This window comes from Megascapheus bottae, chromosome 13 (assembly GCF_031878675.1).
Source record: "Megascapheus bottae isolate mThoBot1 chromosome 13, mThoBot2.hap1, whole genome shotgun sequence".
NCBI lineage: Eukaryota > Metazoa > Chordata > Mammalia > Rodentia > Geomyidae > Megascapheus > Megascapheus bottae.
This window is the reverse complement of record NC_143521.1, coordinates 36949040-36969331: the sequence shown is the minus strand read 5'-3', so window position 1 is coordinate 36969331 and position 20292 is coordinate 36949040. Positions and strand designations below refer to the sequence as shown.

At 42.0% G+C, this 20292-nt stretch overlaps 1 protein-coding gene across 1 annotated transcript in view; it reads left to right on the top strand.

Annotated features, from left to right (window-relative positions):
• Window positions 1–20292, top strand: part of Limch1 (LIM and calponin homology domains 1) — a 292070-nt gene that overhangs the window by 249126 nt on the left and 22652 nt on the right. Inside the window, exons 17-23 of the mRNA XM_090343161.1 lie at window positions 904–1061; window positions 1223–1631; window positions 3768–3983; window positions 11778–11868; window positions 13587–13750; window positions 16363–16468; window positions 19816–19856. Coding sequence (XP_090199287.1) covers window positions 904–1061; window positions 1223–1631; window positions 3768–3983; window positions 11778–11868; window positions 13587–13750; window positions 16363–16468; window positions 19816–19856 — 1185 coding nt within the window. The remainder of the gene's footprint in view (window positions 1–903; window positions 1062–1222; window positions 1632–3767; window positions 3984–11777; window positions 11869–13586; window positions 13751–16362; window positions 16469–19815; window positions 19857–20292) is intronic.

Here is a 20292-nt window from a genome sequence, read left to right as displayed (position 1 = left end):
TGACAGTACTTAGGTCCTGAGTTCAAGACCCCACAGGGTGTGTGTGTGTGTGTGTGTGTGTGTGTGTGTGTGTGTGTGTGTGATGGGGAGGAAGCCTAACTTCTCCAAAGGCAGTAAAATGCAGTAGTGAGTATGGCTATAATCTATTGAGCATTTACTATATGCCTAGCAGTCTACATGTATTATCATAGTTAAGCTTCTAGACTTATAAGGAAAGGTACCACAATCACTCCCATTTTAAAGATGAGGATACTGAGGTACAGAATGGCTAAGAAACATGCCTGGGGTCCCAAAGCATAGGATATAGAACTGGGCCATTTCTCACGCCTGCATCCTATCACCTGCCCCCTAAATTTATGTTTTTCATCATTTCTCTACAAGTTCCTGTAGAACTACGGTGAGGAGGTTGTTAGGGCCAGGTCAGAGCCATTTGCTTTCTGTCTTTTCTTCTTTGTTCCACAAGAAAACTGTAAATGAATCCCTGCCCCTGTGTTTCAGCACAAGGCAAATCTGTTTTCAGCACAGAAGACGCGAGTGGGGGTGGGGGGAAGCATTATCTACCTTATGAAACAAGTCTCTACAGTTTGGCAAGTGGCATGAAATATGATTGCATATTTCACATTGCAAGGCTTAAGTCCACGTGGTGGCCGGTGTGTAAACTACCTGCACGTGTCCTGCCTTCAGGGCACCCTCGTCCCCAGTAGCCTTACGCTGGGTTGCCGGGATGGCCTTGTAGTGTGCCTGGCTCTGTCTTCTGTGCTCAGTAAATAGAATAGAGCAGTGTGCAAGCTAAAGAAGAATATTGTGTTTCTATCCCCTCTGTCTTTCTCTGGACGTATCTTTGACCCTGTGACTCTGTCTGTCTCTCTGCCTCTGTCTGCATCTCCCTCTCTCTTTCCCCAGGACCTGGCTCGTTGGAAGAGCCGTAGAAGAAGTTCTTCCCAAGACTTAATCAAGAAAGAGGAAGAAAGGAAAAAGATGGAGAAGTTATTGGCTGGAGAGTACGGGACGAGTGAGCGGAGGAAAAGCATCAAGACCTACAAAGAAATCGTTCAGGAAAAGTGGGTGCTTTTCACGTGTGCTGTCATCTTCTAAAATGTCACAAAGGCTTTGACATCATTATTGCATAGTCGCGCCATGCTACCTGGAGCTGAGGCTGTCTTTGCAGGTTTCACGACTGATGGCTTTCTTGTCCCCCCACCCGCCCCACCCCATTCTCTAGGGAGCGGCGAGAGCGGGAGTTGCACGAGGCGTACAAGAACGCGCGGTCCCAGGAGGAGGCCCAGGGGATCCTTCAGCAGTACACCGAGAGGTTCACAATCAGTGAGGCTGTTCTCGAACGTTTGGAAATGCCAAAAATTCTGGAAAGAAGCCATTCCACAGAGCCAAACTTATCCTCCTTCCTGAACGACCCCAACCCCATGAAATACCTGCGGCAGCAGTCACTGCCACCCCCCAAGTTCACTGCCACAGTGGAAACCACCATTGCACGTGCCACTGTTCCTGACACCAATATAGCAGCTGGCAGTGGTTCCCCAAGCAAAGCGGTCACCCCAAAAGCAGTGCCCATGCTGACACCCAAGCCTTATTCCCAGCCCAGAAATTCTCAAGAGGTCCTGAAGACATTCAAGGTAGGAGGACTGAGTGAGGAATAGAGCCCAAATTCAACCCCAAGGCATTTTCTTTTGTCGCTTGTGGGACTTGAACTCAGGGCCTGGGCGCTGTCTTTGAGCTTTTTTGCTCAAGGCTAGTGCTCTACCACTTTGAGCTACAGTGCCACTTCCAATGTTCTGGTGATTAACTAGAGATAAGAGTTTCAAGGCCTTCCTTTCCTGCCAGGGCTAGCTTTGAACAATGATCCTCAGATCTTACTTAGCCTCCTGAGTATCTAGGATTATAGATGTGAGCCACGAGTGCCTGGCTTCAACTGTGCGTCTTTCAGAAACATGCTGATAAATGCAACAAATGAAAACACACATACAAGGAACATACAACAACACAGGATATACTAGATCCTGAGACAAGATAGGATTTTCCTTAAGTGGAAAGAAGCTGGGTTTTGCCAATGAGATATGTAACAGTATCTTCCAAAAGCAAAAATGCACAACAAACAAAACCCTGTGGCAATTAAACATCTTTTTAAGTCCTCAAAATCCAATATTTTTCCTCCTTTCATGAGGATGCACTCATCTTTTGTCTTAAACACTTTGGGCTTTGAAGAAAAAGCAACTCTTAATGCTGTTGTAAACCATATGAGTTCATAACAGATGACAAAGGAGGAATACATCGCTGAGTGATGGGACCACGAAGATGTAGTGTGAGAAATTTGTGTAACTCAACTAACTGTTATAATGTCATGTATCTTCCTTACTGAATTTCCAGAAGACACAAACCATACTTTCTGACTTCAGCTCAAATAACACTGAATGTATCCTGAAAATCCATGCCATGGCTTGAGCATGACATAATACATACCTGTAATCCAGCTACTATGAGGCCAGCCTGAACAGAAATCTACAGCCCAATCTGAAAAGCAAACAAAAGAGTTAGGAGAATGTCTCACATGGTAGAATACCTGCCTAAGAAGCATGAAGCTGGCCATAAGCTTTGCTTGAATGGAAAGGACATGTTCGGCTGTCTCATCTGGATGGAGCGGAGATGTTTGATCCTGTTAGGTCAGAGACTGTAAGGCTGTAATTCACAACCCAGGCTGTGATGTTCAATAAATAGTGATTTTTATTTTCCCTAGTCCCACAGACTCATGTGCACGTGTAACCATATGCCTAGCCCACGATCAGTGGTCCATTTAATACATACCTCCGTCTGAGGCCCCTGGTGACAGATGGCCTGTAATACTGCATGACCCAAAACAGGAATAGGAAATACATTGATTTAACTAATTATCTAAGGCATTGGATCATACCATTTAACCGTCTTTATGTAAACAGTACAATGTAATAGTTGAAACCAAAGAATTAGGATGAATGACTCAAAGCAGAACTTTGACTCTGACAGAACCTTTTGCTGCCCCACTGGGGCTGGGTGTTATAGAGGCCCCAGGGGAACATCTGTTGAAGGGGTGTGCTGAGAATTTGTGTAGAAGTCTTCTTCAGCTGAAAGTCACTGTTGACCAATAACTAGCCTCCTAGTTGTCCTTGATGGCTCCATAGCCTAGGATTCCATCGCTGAGTGGATGGATGGGTGATGGTGATGTACATGTTATTGCAACTGCTACTGAAGAGGTTGAGCTTTGAGGATCAAAGTTCAAAGCCAGCCTGGGCAGGAAAGTCACGACTCTTATCTCCAATTAACCATAGAAAGGCTAGAAGTTGGAGCTGTGGCTCAAGTGATAGAGGGCTAGCCTTGAGAGAAAAAGCAAAGAGCCCCAAGGCCCTGAGTTCAAACCCTAGGGCTTACACAAAGAAGAAGTTCTGTGGAACAGAACTTAAATGAAACACCATTGGAACCCTGATATATGGCATGGTTTTTTTTTTTTGTGCCTCAGGTCCCTTGTTTTTTTCATACTTTAAAGAAAAAGCCTGCCATAAATCAATGAACATGCTATAAAATCTAATAGTGACGTGACATTTTAAACACATGGCAATGTATGGAAGCCTTGTGCTCTAGGATAGATAAAAAAAAAATTGTGAGACCTAATTCTTTTTGAACTCTGATTATTCAGTTATTTAAAGTAAATTGTAGAGTGTATTCTGTGATCGTCTCTGGCTGGAATATAGCATGTTGTGTGTTCATCCTGGCTTTTCTAGGTAGATGCAAAAGTCAGCATGAATGGAGAGACCATCCATGGAGAGGACGAGGAGAAAGACAAAGATGAGCTCACAGCGGCAGCCACCTCCTGCTTAACCAAGTCCCCGATGGCTGAAGCGGGGGCCACAGTACTCGGCTCCCCCTTGGAGGTGAAACAAGACAACTACAGCATCGAGATAAACATCAAGAAGCCAAATGCTCGGCAGGAATTGACAGTAAGAGCCAGTGTTTGTCCCCTTCTTAGGAACAATTCCATCTTAAAAGACTTTGTTTAAAAAATCTCACAGGTCATGGACGTGCTTATTTTTTTCTCTTTGAATGTATCGGTCTACATTTGCTACAACCGCATAACAAAGGACCCTGAACCCCAGACATTAGTTGTTTCACAGATCTAGTGGTAAGAAGTCCAAAATGAAATGAAGATGTTAGACAGAGTTGGTTCCTTCTGTTTGCTGTGGGGAAAAACCTCTTCCAGGTCTCTTTTCCACCTCCTGCCAGTGGCTGGAAATCTTCATGTCTGTCTTCATCCCTGTGCTTGTTCCCCAGAAGGCTCTCCCTGTATGCCTTGACTGTCTCTGTAAACATCTCTGTTTATAAGGACACCCACTATACTAGAGTAGGGGGTGTCTCGGAGTAAGAGGAGGCAGATAGATCCCTAGTCTAGTATGATCTCATCATACTCGGCAACAATTCCATGCCCAACTAAAACCACCTCTGGGGGTTAGAACACTTTCACTCATAGCAATAGGCTGAAATTAAAAGTTAATCTAACTCACAAACAAAACATTATTGTTGTCTTCATATGCTTGGTGCTCAGTTTTACTGGGACATGGTAGGGTTATCTTTTTTCCCTGTGTGTTCAGGATCTCATTAGACTTGTGAATATAATTTGAATCTGGGTTATTAATATAATTTAATTGGTGCTATTAGAACCTGGCTTATCATTTTTGATGATATGTATAAAAAGGATCTTTTCTCATTTGTTTTAAAAAATTACGAAAACTTCAATTAATCTTTTTTTAGCTTAACTTTTCTTCTTTTTTTTCTGTCAGTTGTAGTGCTTGAACTCAGGGCCTTCAGGCTCTTTGCTGGATGCTGTCTATAGGCTTTTTTACTCAGGGTGGGCACCCTACCATTTTGAGCCATAGTATCACTTCCCTTTTTATTAAAAAAAAATAATAATAAGTATGTGGATGTGGGGGAGGGGTCCTCAGTAAGTGTCATCCTATGTTATTGCAAAGAATCGTTTTTTCAGGAAACCTACTCCTCATTTTACTTCCCTCTTCATTATGTCAAAAAAAAGTATCTTTTGTACATCACCAAAAAAGGGTCTTTTGTACATTCCCATTGGAAAGTGAATGACTATGCCTGGAGCAATATGGTGGCCAGCTGGAAGTGAGAGGCGATACTTCAAAACCAGTACCAGTGTAGACTTGATGTGTTTGATTTTTTTAAACCTCTTCTGCTCAGTTGCAGAGGCCATCAAAGGGATAGTGTTCTTGTTAAGTAGTGTCTTTCTACCAAAAACTGCCTTCCCCACCAAGATACCCTACAGAGGCGTGGCCTCACCCCCCACTGAAATGGCACAGTTCCTTCAGGGCAGGCTGGGACTGTTCAGAGGGCACAGCAGCAGCATTAGGAAGGCAGAGGGACAGAGCAGGAAAGCAGGACTACTTCTAAGGGGCCTGAGGTCGGAGCAACAGGAGCTGGCACAGGAGCTGTCATATGATGCAATGTCACCTCTTGGTTTTTTTCCTTCATCTTTGTCCCTGGATGCTTGTGGGACCCTAGCTCTCTTTCTTTAGAAATAGATTGAATTGGGGCCAGGTGTTTGGCCTAGTGGTAGAATGTTTGCCTAGCATGCACAAAGGCCAAGGTTCGATTCCTTGGTACCACATACAGAGGAAAGGCTGGAAGTGCTGCTGTGGCTCAAATGGTACAGCTCTAGCCTTGACAAAAGCCCAAGGACAGGGCTCAGGCCATGAGGTAAATCTCCAAGACTGGCAAAAAAAAAAAAAAAGAAGGAAGGAAGGAAGGAAAAAGAAATAGATTGAATTCGATTAGGCTTCTGTCTACCCAGTTCATCACTTTCTAGTTCTCCTCACTGCCTCATCTCTATGGTAGTGAGGTTGGAATGGCAGCAACCTAGCAGCCCACTGCAAAAGATGAAGCCCAATTTTTCTTCCCAGTCTTGGAGCTTGAACTCTGGGCCTGGGCATTGCCCCTGAGCTCTTCAGCTCAAAGCTAGTGCTCTACCACTTGAGTTATAGTGCCACTTCTGGTTTTCTGATGGTTAATTGGAGATAAGAGCCTTATGGACTTTCATTCTTGGACTAGCTTTGAACTGCAATCCTCAGAACTCAACCTCCTGAGTAGCCACGATTACAAAAGTGAGCCAGTGGTGACAGGCCAAGGCCAAGTTTTTTAACTAGCAAAAGAAACTTCGGCTGGGCCCAGTGGCTCACACCTGTAATTCCAGCTACTCAGGAGGCTGAGATCTGAGGATTGCAGTTCAAAGCCAGCCCTGACAAGAAAGTCCATGAGTTCAAACACAGGACTAGCTGGTGGGGGAGAGAGGGAAGATGGAGAAAGAAAAAGAAAAGTAGCTTGTGGAGGGAAAAAACGTTTTCATAAAGCTACTAGAAAAGTATGTAAAACACCATCTTGGACTGGGAGTGTGGCCTAGTGGTAGAGTGCTTGCCTGGCATGCATAAGCTAGGTACTGATTCCTCGGTACCACATACACAGAAAAAGCTGGAAATGGCACTGTAGCCCAAGTGGCAGAGTGCTAGCCTTAAGTAAAAAGTGTCCTAGGACAATGCCAAGGCCGAGTTTAAGCCCCAGGACTGGCAAAAAAAAAAAAAATCTGATTACATAGGCTGTAGAGTAAGGTAAGCAGCGGGATGTGATATTGCAGAGAGCAGATAAGGGAAGATCACTGTGGGCTGGGTGAAGTCTGGGAAGGGTTTGTGTGAAGGGTAGATTTTCACAGTTGGCCCCAAGTGAGGGTTTGCATGGGAATGCAGGAGAAATGCAGCTGTTCCACATGTTGAGAATGGCAGCGAGAAAGGCCTAGGCAGTGGCGGGAAGCCATAATGGACCCACAAGAAAAGAGATGGGAGGTGATGACCATGAGTACATAATCTATGCTCCAGATAGAACGACAACCCTCCCCTCCATCCCAGGTATCCATGAGATGCTTCAGATTGTGTACACTACCACATTTATGTAAAAGCCCAGCGGCAATCCAGCACTCTTTGTATTTTAAACTGTTGGCCTCTATTAGAAAAATCAGGTCATGGCCCAAATGCAAAACTGGAAAAGAATCTGAGAGATTGTCTCATCCAAAAACTCACTTATCCTATGTGTCATAGCTTACTGTAAGATTTATTGTACTTCTCAAAGCAATAGACATTTTCTTGGTTCATTATATTTGTATTTAAAAAATCTCTTGTTTACTCAGTGGTACTAAAAAGAACCCTCTCCTAAAATAACGGTGTCAGGTAGTCATTGTGAGAGTTTCTCTCTAAAGATGATTTTATGTCCTGTCTTTTAGAATTTATGTCTAAAGTACATAATGCAATGCTAAGGACTTATAGTCCACAGATGTCCAAAGTTTTCCGTTTTGATTTGTTTTGCTTTTGGTGTTGGTGCTACAGCTTAAACTCAGGGTCTGAGTGCTGTTTCTGAGCTGTATTTCTCAAGGCTCGTGCTCTACCACTTGAGCCACAGCTCCACTTCTAGGTTTTTGGTACTTAATTGGAAATGAGAATTTCATGGACTTTCCTGTCCAGGCTGGCCTCAAACCATTATTCTCAGATCACAGCCTCCTGAGTAGCTAGGATTACAGGTGTGAGCCACCGGCACCCAGCAGTTTTTTAGTATTTGCAAACAACAAATAAACAAGAGTTAGAATCCACATTTTAGGAGCCCCAAATGAGGATAGATAGAAAACTAGGTTAATCTAGAGGATTAACCTAAGATCATCAAATGACCCTCTAGAACAGATGTGACTTTTGGATGCAGGAGCCGAATTCCTTTGTTTTCCAGTTTTGTGTGTCAATTATTCCAGTTGTCCTCTGTCAGGGTATGCACATGTGCACAGCTTTTTCCAGAAGTGAATCCCCCTTGGGGACATTCTCATAATTCTTGCAGCTCTCTTTTCTTCTAGTCAGTCTTTTCTAATTCTGACTTTCTCCTCCACTCAGGCTCCCAAGACTCTTCTTCCTTCACACTCCCACCCCTTCAGATGCCTCTCTGTTCCTTCATTCCATGCACCCCCTTACCCACTCATCCCAAATGGCAGAACCCTGGCTCTGCTGCTAGCAAACATCTTCCTGCCAGGTTTGCGGCAGGCAACTCTCATTACCTGAGCCAAACTCCACTCTGCTGTATCGAAACCCCTTCACTTCCTCTGTTCACACTGAAAGGGAGATGCTCCCCCATTTAAAAAAGCTCTGGCCAGGTACCACTAGCTCATGCCTGGAATCCTAGCTACTCAAGGGGCTGAGATCTGAGGATTGTGCTTTGAGTGAATAAAGTCCATGTGACTCTTGTCTTCAAGGAACCAGCAAAATGCTGGAAAAGAGGTATGGCTCAAGTAGTGGAGTTTCAGCCTTGAGTGAAAAAGCCAAATGAGAACATAAGTTTGAGCTCTACTATGGGCACAAAAATAAATAAACTAAAAAGCTCCTGGCCTTCCTCTTGAAAATTCAGCACTTTCCTTCTATGTTCTGAGCCAGGAAAACAGACAATCAGACCTTTCTTGAAGCTTTTTGCTTGCAGGGAGAGCGGGCAGCTAAAGGCGTCTGAGTAGGCGCTATTTTGCTCCCAAGCTGAAACCAACTACAAATTCCTCCTAGATGTCAAATGTCTTCAAAAACAATTTCTCTCCAACTAGAAGTAGTCATAAGATTGTTCAATTAGACTCTATAAAAATAGTTAAAGATATTTAGATACAGAAGCATTTACAGAAAAATTGAAGAACAAAAAGAATCATGGCCTGTTTCTCTTGGATCAGAGCCTCACACTGTGGGTTTGAAAGTATAGAGCAAAAGTTCACTTTTGTAGTATGCAGGTGGGGAGAGCCTGGTCTTCCTTCCAATATTCCGAGGTCCATAAGTGGAGGGCGAAACAAGGTGAGTGTGTTGGGCACCTGGATTGTGGTGCCAGGGCATAAACAGATTGCTTTCCTAGGCTTGTGTCCAAATAAGTTGTACAGGAGTGGAGCCAGGAAATTGCTCAGAATCCCAGAATAGCCACTCAGGAAGGACCTTGGCCCTCGCTGTCTCAGCTCATTAGAGGTGAAATTCTCAGCCCCTATGGCTAGAAATAAGATTAACACCCAAGCCCTACTTCTTACCTTCCTCCCTCCGAGTGCCTTGCACGCGTATACTCAGGCCAGCCCGCTGAGAAGGCTCTGGTCAGAAGGTGCAACCAGTAGCCAGGTAGCTTGTGTGGCTGGATCACATCCCTCCGAAGCCAAGAAGCTGCCAACACCCTCCCATCGCTCTCAGTCAAGCAGAAGCCAACTCCTTGGCTTCGTGTCATATAAGCCTTTCTGTGCTCTCATTCATGTGCGTCCAGGGATTTGTTTTTGTTTACTTGTTTGTATTTTTGAGCGAGTGTTACCCACTGCAGAAGGGAAGCCTCTCTAAAATTTGAGCTGGCATTAAAGGGAAATTTGGGCCAGGGAGCATGGAAGCACATTCTCCAACAAGGTGGGTCTTTTTTTTTTTTTTTCTGTTTTTGGAAACAAATCTTTGATTCTATCAGTACTGGTTAACGCTGCCAACTTTGATTTCATTTCCTTGAAAATAATGATGTGAGTATAAAAACAGCAAGCCTTCAGGAGGGAAAGAGCCAGACAGAAGTTAATTAAGATGGCTTTGAGGTTTCCTCTGATTCCAGATACTTTATGTCTATCACAGAATACAGGAAACAAAAATAGAAATACCAGCTACCCAGAAGTTAATATTGTTAATATTGTTTTCTCTTTAGACACATACCCTTTTCCTTTTTTTTCCCAGTGCACATAAAAAATTGTTCAAAGTGGGCTCGCCTTATTGAACTGAGATTACAACTTTGCTTCTCCCTTACCCGGGCTGACTGTTTTGCTAGCCATGGCTGGATTTGGTGGCCATGGTGCAGTTAACTGGAGTTAGAGAATGAATTTCATGTGGGGAAAAGATTTGCTTTTTCCCAACAGACAACACACCTGGCTCAATTGGTAAGGTACCAGTCTTGAGTGGAAAAAGCAAAGGAAATGCACCCAGGCACTAATTTCAAGTCTTAATACCAACGTGCAGACACACACACACACACACACACACACACACACACACACACAAATAATAAAGGATATTATTACTGCCAGGTATAATGGTATACCCCTGAAATCCCAGCACTTAGGAATCTGAGACAGGAAGAGAAGTAGCTTCAAGCAGGTTTGAGATGCATCATAAATTCAAGTCGAGCCTGAGCTGCACAGGAATGCCACATCTTAAAAAAAAAATGAGAAACCCCTGTTCACATTTTACATTTTATTTTTATATAATTTCAATCTCTACAGTTGCAACTACATTTATGTAAGCTTAAGCACATATGCAGTCTTATATATCTATATATAGAGAGATTATATGATATATAGTTTAAATGTTTTGTGTGTGCATGATCTAACCCAGAGTCTCATGCATGCTAGACTAGCATTATACTGCTCTGTTCCAGCATGTTCAATATCTTAATTTTCAGTGGTTGTATAAATAGCTCCCTTTGGGGAGCTAAGTTATTCATTCAATCATTTCCCAGCTGTTGGACATTTAGGTCACTTTAAACACCAAAAGCATAGAACTAACACAGTTGAGGTACAATAGATTAGAACAAGACCATGACGTGTCAAATAGATTAGACAATGAGGTTGGAGTTGGAGACTTTCCTGAGTAGGAGAACACAGAGAAATGCTAAGCTCTAGTCCAGTTGTCAGAACAGAAAGGAAGCCATGACTGAAAATTATTCTGTTAAAAAACACCAACTTATCAGAAGCTGGGTGCTGGTGGCTCCAGCCTATAATACTAGCTATTAGAAGACACCTGAAGGATCATAGTAAGAAGCTAGCCCAGGCAAAGTAGTCCTTGAGAATTCATCTCACAGCAAAAAGCAGGACTGGTGACATAGCTCAACTAGTAGAAAAGGAAGGGAATAAGAAAAGGAATGAGAATCAATGAGAGACAAGATAGATTATTGGGAGCCCAGGAAGGAAGAGAGCTTCAAGAATACAGGGGCCGGGGGTTTGGCTCAGTGGAAGAGCCCTTGCCTGGCAAGTGCAAGGCCCTGAGTTCGGTCCCCGGCTCTGGGGGAAAAAAAAAAGAAAGAATACAATCCACACTATTAAGAACAATTGGCCACTGTGCCCAAGACAGGCCACCATGAGGTGAATTGTAGCCTAAAAAAAAAAAAATCAATGACTCGTGTCTGTAATCTTAGCTACCCGGGAGACATATTTGGGAGGACTGCAATTCCAGGTAGAAAAGCATCTCAAAGGAAGGACATTGGGTGTGGTGATGGTTGTTATCCCAGCCACTAGGAACCTAAAAAAATAGGTGACCATGGCTGAGGTGTGCCTAGACAAGAACCAAGACCTCACCTCAAAAACAGCCATGAAAAATAAGATTCTAGAGATGCATGTCAGCAGCGGAGCACCTGACTAACAAGCAGGAGGCCCTAAAGCCAGTGCCACAAAAAGAACAAGGAGACCCACTCTTTAATGACGTGCTCCTCCATCCGCATGGAAGGCATTGAGGAATGAATAGATGGCAACCGGTTTAGAACCTTTAGTGGACAAAGGAAGAGAGGGCATGCCAACACACACACAGGCTCCGTCTATGAAGGGATCTGGAAAATACAATACCCTGTTGCCCTGAAAAAATGACTATTAAGAAAAAAATATCCTTTTGCTTTTTAGAACCTTCAAAGGAATATTTAATTCAATGGGGGGAAAAATCTCTTTTCAGGAGATGGTGGAAGACACCAAACTGAACAGCCAAGAAGATAAGAATGATGGGGGAAATCCAGGAAAAGAGGACACAAAGCTTGGCACCTCAGGTTTGTTTCATCGCACACTTGTTTTAAAGAGAGGTTAGGCTCTGCAAGTGGTGGGGTATGCTGCCACCTACAGGCTCCTGAGGAAATTTCTGCCAAAGCTTTTCTTATTCTGTTATGTGTGATCTGTTGAAAAAAAGGTATTTTCTTCCATAAATAATTCTAAAATGAATTATCTCTTGAAAATATGTCTTCACCCTCATAATAGAAAGGTATTTTCTTCCATAAATAATTCTAAAAGGTTTTGACATACCATAACAGCAATAGATAAGACATACATCAAATATGTGTCATAAAAATTAGTCTGCACACCCTTAATCCTAGCTACTCAGGAGGATGAGATCTGGGGATCATGGTTCAAAGCCAGCCTGGACACTAAAGAATATGAGACTCTTATCTCCAATTTACCATGAGAAAACCAGAAGTGGCGCTATGGCTCAAAGGGTAGACCAATAGCCTTGAGCTGAAGAGCTCAGGGACAGCACCCAAGCCCAGAGTTCAAGCCCCATAACCCACAAAAGCAATTAGTCTGAGGAGATCAGGAGACATGGCTGAAGTAATAGAGCACCTTCCTGGCAAATGCAAGGCCTTCAGTTTAAACCCTTCATGGCCCCAGAAAAAACAAAGAAAAAACAAACAAACAAACAAAAAAACCAAAAAACTTTGGCAAGGCTGGGAGCATGGTCTAGTGATAAAGTGTCTGCCTAGCATGCATGAAGCCCTGGGTTTGATTCCTTAAAATCAACAGAAAAAAGGCCACAAGTGGTGCTGTGGTTCAAGTGGTAGAGCGCTAGCCTTAAGAAAGTCCAAGGACAGAGCTCAGGCCCCAAGATCAAGCTCCAGGAGTAGGGGAAACAAAAGCTTTGGCAGAGAATGTAACTCAGAGGTAGAGTGCTTGTCCAGTATGTATGAGGTTTTGATCCCCAGCACCACATACATATGTGTGGTAGCGTGTGTGTGTGTGTGTGTGTGTGTGTGTGTGTGTGTGTGTTGTATAAAAGTAATATTATGAATCAAGTTGGTGAATATTAATATATTCTATCCCCGTTTTGAAAAGAGTACTGTCTGTTCCCTAAAGTATTGCTCCATTTTTTGTGTGTGTATAATTTTATCACTATTTTATCATTTCTTCTTTTGATAAATATGAAAACTTTTCTCCCTCTCCCGGTACCAAGTCATTGTTAAATAGCGTTTTAAAACTGATCGATGTCATTAGTAAAAGTAATAGCACATGCGTTTCCAAGCCAGCCCCCAGCCCTGCGGTATTCCCATCCCCACTTCCTTGTCCATCCCTCTAAGGCGCACGCGACTCTTTCTATGTCCCAAAACAGCTGGCTTCCAGTGGGCTCCACGCCCTGGTCCCACAATCCTTAGCATATTCCAGTGAAGACAGTGTGATATTAAAATGTCAGGGTGTCAGACATGATCTCTTATCCACTCCAACTGTCATTAACTGTGTGCCGTGTTCTGTGATTCAGATGATTCTGCCAGAGGCCTCGCCCCACTAAGGGAGGTTCTTCGATGGGGTTTATATCACTACTTCTTGTAATTTCCAGAAAGAGTCAGAGGATTCTGGAACCTTAGGCTCATTGATCCCAGCACCACTCTGACTGTTAGGGTGGAGTGGAGAGCACATGGGCTAAATGTCTTTGCCACCATCCAAAAAAAAAAAAAAAAGGCCCTTTCTATAATTTGCTTTCCTGTCTTTCTGTCCCTTTCAGATCCACAGCATTTTACGACAACTGTGACTCGATGCAGCCCCACTGTGGCCTTGATGGAGTTTTCCCCCAGCCCCCAGCCGAAAAATGATGTGCCAGAAGAAGAAGACCAGCAAAAGCCAGAAAATGAAATGGGTGGAAAAGTAGAGCTGGTGCTGTCACAAAAGGTAAATTAAATGCCAGAGATATTATGCTCTCATACTACAGCTGCTGGGAAAGTGATTAGCAATTAAGCTTCCTTTTCCCCTCATCTTTTCCCTCATCTCTTGCCTATATTCTTTCTATGAAACAAATATATTACATTTTCACTGTAAGAAAAATTAAACATAGCCAGGCATCAGTGATTCACACTTGTGATCCAAGCTATTCCAGAGGCTGAGATCTGAGGATCACAGTTCAAAGCCAGCCTGGGGAGGAAAGTCTATGAGTCAAGTGACAGAGCATTAGCCTTGAGCGAAAGGAGCTCAGAAAGAGTATCCAGGTCATGAATTCAAGCCCCCGGGCTGGCATACACACAAAAATTAAATGTAGGCAGAAATATATACATATAAACATGTCATAAATATATTAAGAACATATTATAAAATGTATCAATTTTATAACCATCAATATCCCAGTGTCATTCTTTAAAGAAATAGAAGAGGCAAGCCAAAATTTCATATGGAATAATAAAAGACCCTATATAGCAAAACAATTCTTAGCAGAAAGAACAGTGCAGGAGGAATTTCAATTCCAAACTTTAGATACATCACCCTGACAATAAAATTAAATAAAACATTTTTCAAATCCAAAGTTATCTATAAAAAAGTGAAAAAATGTATCAATTTTAAGAATGTAATGCAGTTAAAATTCAAATGTAATGTAAATTTAAAATTTTAAAGCCTCACAATTAGGCTTTAATCTGCTCTGTGTGAACTTGTTTTTTTTTTTAAAAAATTTAACAGCCAGATTACTAATATTCTCTTTTCAGTGTTAACCAGCTTTTACCAATGATATTGCTGATGTCACTAGATTTGAATGACACTACGTAGAAGTTGTTCCTCTGACATAATGGGTTTTAAAGTCTTTTTTAACTTTTTGTTCCATATTTGGAGTCTCCTCGCACTCACATTAGTTAGCTGTGCTTTAAAATTTAGTCTAGTTGTTCTCAACTTTGGTTGCTCCTTAGAATAAAATAATTATGACTGTATTAATAATAATCAATGTGTGTGTGTGTGTGTGTGTGTGTGTGTGTAAATGGAACTAGGTAAATTGAGGGAATGGGTGAAGTGATGAGAGATGAGACACAGGTAAAAGGGGTGTCATTGATTAAGATGCATTGCACTCACAAACTAACATGTTGAGTTGAAACTTCTCTGTACAACTGCTTAAGAGTTAAATAAATACAAAAGAAAACGCAAGAGAAGAGAACTGAAAAAAAAATTATTGGAGATAAAATATAAAATTTATGGTGCAACTTACATTCTTTACAGATCTTTATTCTTTTTTTGTAGTAATGTATAGAGGGTTTTTTATTGTACTGCATAGAGGGGTTGCAGTTACATTTGCCAGATAGCAGGTGCATTATCTCTCACACATTGATACCCCTTCTCATGTTTTTGTCCCCATTTCCTTCCCCCGACCCCCTCCCAATCATCTTGTTTTCCTCCCTTCCCTTTCCTATTTCAAATAAACAAATAAACATATATACAATATACCAGGTAACAAAGTCAGATACTGTAACAATATGAGATTAACCAAAGGGCAACAAAAGAAGAGAGAAATAATATAAGACATTAAGACAATTTTATAGGTCATGGATTTTCATATTAATCGATTGGGAGCACGGCCCTCAGGCAGGATGCAGGCAGAATGAAGCCCTGCCAGCAGCTCAGGACATGAACTGAAACAGGGTGCTTAGCTGGGAGATTGTTCACAGTTTATATATTGTTCCAGTAAGTCTAGTAATCTTGTCTTCAGTTGGGAGTTGATCAGAAGTCTTCAGAAGGGTGCTTCTACTGAAGGCCATTGGAGGAGGGGAAACAATATCATTCCCTAGCCAGACAAGAATCATCTTTTTTTAAATAAAGCATATCTAAGAATTTTTAAAGCTAGCAATTCAGGAATGATTCACCACAAGGACAAGTAGTCTAATATACTACTCTAAAACCGGCCACTTTCAGCTCTGTGTGATGATGGTTATTTGAGCTACTGCTGCTTTGTCAACAAGTAGAATCAATGTTAGTTTTTACCTAAGAGCCATCACAGTGGATGTGGCAGCTTTTATTTTCCAATTTCATTTGAGACCTTTGTAAAACAACGTGCTTTATATAAGTTTATGAGGAGTAGAGTGGGGCCTTGTGTACATTGCATGATGGCATTACTGTAATGTTTAGTACTTACAGAGTAAGGTGGAGGTTTTTTTTTAATTAACTTATCTGGAACATCTTATTTCCTAACATGATAATTTAGTATTGCGTGGGGCCAGAAACAGAATATGTGATTGGCCAACAAACAGAAGCGAGAGTAACATGAAGTTCCAAAGATGAAATCCTGTCTTCTGGATTTGAAGAAAGGAATCATGTGTTTTTATGCTCTTGTTTTATGTTTTGGAAAAACTGACCTCTCTATGAATATAGACAAGCCTGAGTTTTAGAGAAAGAACACCTTGGAAAAGTCCATGGAAATGTTTATTTCCATGTTAAATGTTTACATTTATTGACTTCTTAAAGTCTACCTTAGGTTGAATTTGTTAATAAACAATATATAATACCATTTATGTCTGGTGTCTGTGGTCCAGGTGATGAAGCCAAAATCTCCAGAACCAGAGGCAACCTTGACGTTTCCATATCTGGATAAAATGTCTGAAACCAATCAACTACACTTGCCAAATCTTAATTCTCTAGGTAAGCAGAAGGAAATGCTTTAGTTGTATGCATTCATCTGAGCCCACCTGTGTAAAATATTCTTTATTTTAAAGAATGGTTGCACGCCTTAAGTTGATGCTCCTTTAGCTATGATATTTGCTGAGTCCACGATGGTTGAATTAAGAATTTCAGAATGGAAAGCTAAGGGTGAATTTTCTATGTGGCCAAGCAGATACTGACTGCTAAGGCCTCTGGGTCTGCCATGAACTACAGGCACAAGAAGGTCTGTGGAGGGATTTGTGGCCTTAATAGCTTTTTTGTATTCACTCTAAAACATAAAAGTACAATTAAAAAATTTTAAGGAAATCAGAGTTTTTAAAGTTTATGATCCATAGTATAGCAACTCTATTGTCCATTTGAGTTTTCATAGAATGTTTATATATTTGTTATTTCCATAGCACTCTGAATATGCCCAAGCTCTAGGTTTGAGACCTGCCCAGACCACATCTACTTCTGTAGGTCAAGACAGAACCAAGGCTGACACTTCTAACCAGCTGTAATGAGAGGAAGGTGGCATGGTAGACTCAGGGACCATACTGTGCAAACCACTGACTTGAATTGATTTATTTCAATGGTGGCTCAAAGACATTGTTGATAGCTATACAAATAACAGTAATACTTGTTTAGAGTTGATAAAGCTTCTTTCTTTCCAGAAGCAAGAAGTAACATTAAAAGACATGATTTGGTTGGGTAGCAATGGCTCATATACCTGTAATCCTAGCTACTCAGGAGGCTGAGATCTGAGGATGATGGTTCAAATCCAGCCCAGGCAGAAAAGTCCATTGAGCCCCTTATCTCCAATTAAGCACTAAAAAAGCTGGAAGTAGAGTTGTGGCTCAACTTGCCTTGAGCATAAAATGCTCAGGGACAATGCCCAGGCCCTGATTTCAAACCCCAGGACTGGCACACACACATACACATGCATGCACTCACACCATGATTTGTCTCTCACTGGGGCAAAGATCAGTGCAAGTAATGAATTAGTCTGTCCAGATATAAGAAGTCAGTATACACCCAATGACCCTGAAGTGGGGCCTCAATCCCAGGAATCATACGGTCTGTATGATTCCTACAGCCGTATCTAGGAAGTTACATCTCCCCAATTTGAGAAGGTGGTAATGGGGTTTGAACTCAGGATCTCTTGCTTGCTAGCCAGACAATTACTAAGTGACCTGAGCTACCCCTTCTACCTTTCTAAGGTAGAATATTGCATTTCTGCCTGGGGCTAGCCTCATGCACTCGGCCTCCTGCCTAGTCCTCCACTGTAGCTGGTAATATAGATGTGAATCACAACACCTGTTTCGCTTGATCTGGCCTTGAACTGTGATTCTCCCAACTTCCACCTCTCCAGTAGCTACAATAACAGGAATGAGCCACTGCACCTACTGTCTCTCCTAGTTCTTTAAATTCACCTGTTTATATATTGTTCATATAGCCCTCTGAAGATCCATCTGGCAACTCAAATGTTTCTGTTTTCCCATGAATACACACACACACACACACACACACACACACACACACACACACACACACTCGTCAATATAGTTTTTATATACTATGAACACAGTCATAAAATGCAGTGAAAGGTGACAAATCTCTTCTCAACTCGCTCAAAGAAGTAGAAAGATTATTATCGATAATACTACTAATATGCAAGGCTAACGTAATTCACATTTAAAGGACACAGCTAGTAGGAACTCTGTGTGTGTCAAATGCACCACATATACACATAGACACATTTCTTCTCTACATATAAAAGGAAGATTGCTGTGGCCTCCACAATCATCTTCATAAAAATCAGAATAAACCAGGGACCAGTGGCTCATGCTTGTAAGTTTAGCTACTCAAGAGGCTGAGACCTGAAGATCATGATTTGAAGTCAACCCAGGCAGGAAAATCTGTGGACACTTTTATCTCCAATTAAACACACACACACACACACACACACACACACACACACACACACACACACACACAAAATAGAAGTGGAGTTGTGGCTCAATGGGTAGAATACTAGCCTTGAATGAAAAAAAAAGAATAAGAAAGAAAAAAGCTAAGGAACAGCATCCAGACTCTGAGTTCAAGCCCCAGTAACATCCTCCCCATCAAAAATAAAACACAATAAAGAAGTCAGGCCTCACTGCTATCCCTTAGATCTTTCTAACACCCCCACAAACCATCGGAACTCTGTATTTTCAGATTTCACAATTAAACAGTATCCCCATTAACTATGAGTCAGTGAATTCACCTAACACCAGTCAAACAGCAGGTACACAGCTGTCAGGGTTTTCATTGATGTTTGTCTGGTTTTCAGGTCTTGCATGTGACTTAGACATTTTGTACGTGAGGGTCCCTGACTCTCAAAATCTTTGACACATGAGAGGTGGTGTGGTTCAGTGCTCAGCCTGCTTTCATGGTTTTCTGTTTGTTCTGTTCTGCATCTGCTCTAGAGCCTCCTGGCACTGCCAGTGTTCCGCTGAGAGTTCAGAACTCTTGGCGACGGTCCCAGTTTTTCTCGCGGTCAGGTAAACGTCACTCTAGGTAGCTGTGGTTCTTTTGTATGAAAATCCTTACTGGGGCAACCAATGGTTTCCGGCATCTGTCCTCATTTCTGACTCGAGGAAAAAAGAATGCTCATTTCTGACAGCAAAATATCAACACCCATTATTCTCAAATTTGTAGACGATCCAAAGAAATTCTATGTTGGTTTTAAGATCGCAAAGACACAATATTTGTGTATATCTATGTCAGCACTAGAGCTTGAACTCAGAGCCAACGCACTCTCCCTTACACAAGGCTGGCACTCTACTACTTGAGCCTCATCTCCACTCCTGTCTTTTTGCTGATTTGGTGGAGATAAGAGGCTCATGGGCTGGCTTCAACTCATGATCCTCTAATTTCAACCTCCTGTGTAGCTAGGATTGCAGGCCTGAGCCACTGGTGCCTAGTGAATCCCTCCATTTTTAAACAAAGACTGGAAACACCCTCCCGGATGACACATGGCCTCTGCAGGTCAGACATGAGGAGACTGCCCAGTCATGCCGGAATGCAAGGTGCAGTAAGAGTCAGCACAGTAGCCATAGTGATTGCTTCCTAAGTGTAGTGTGTGGTGCTGTGTGGTCAGCAGTGCACTGCTCCTGGCTTTGGGTGATGGGTACAGCCTGCTGCAAAGGTCTGCTTTATTATGATTTCCTCATACCCAAGATTTTCTGAAACAAAAACAAAAGGTCTAAAACTGACATGAGACTTCCACTAAGAGGATAAAATACAAGAGAAATTAGAAGCTACTCATGCTGATCTATTTTTCTTTCCTTTATTCTGTATAGTGGATTCCCCGAGCAGTGAAAAGTCACCTGTAACTACACCTGTAAGTATCTCCTTTTGTGTTTTGGTTTTCTTTCGGTCTTGGAGCTTGAACTCAGGGTCTGAGTTCTATCTCTGAGCTCTTTTGTTCAAGGCTAGTGCTCTAGCACTTTGAGCCACAGCTCCACTTCTAGTTTTCAGTTGGTTAATTGGAGCGTAAAGTCTCATGGACTTTGCTACTTGAACTGGCATTGAACAGCAATCCTCAAATCTCAGCTTCCTGAGTAGCTAGGAATACAGGCCTGAATCACCAGCGCCTGGCCGTATCTCATTTTAAGAAGAAAAATGGTGCATTTCATGTGATTTTTATTTATAACATAGTGTGTTATGTTAAAGAGGATTCAACCAAATAAGAGATTTAAAAAAAAAAAAACAGTTGATCTTAAGAGAATAATTTCATGGTGCCAAGCCACTGTAGAGATGGGGCTATGATTCTACAA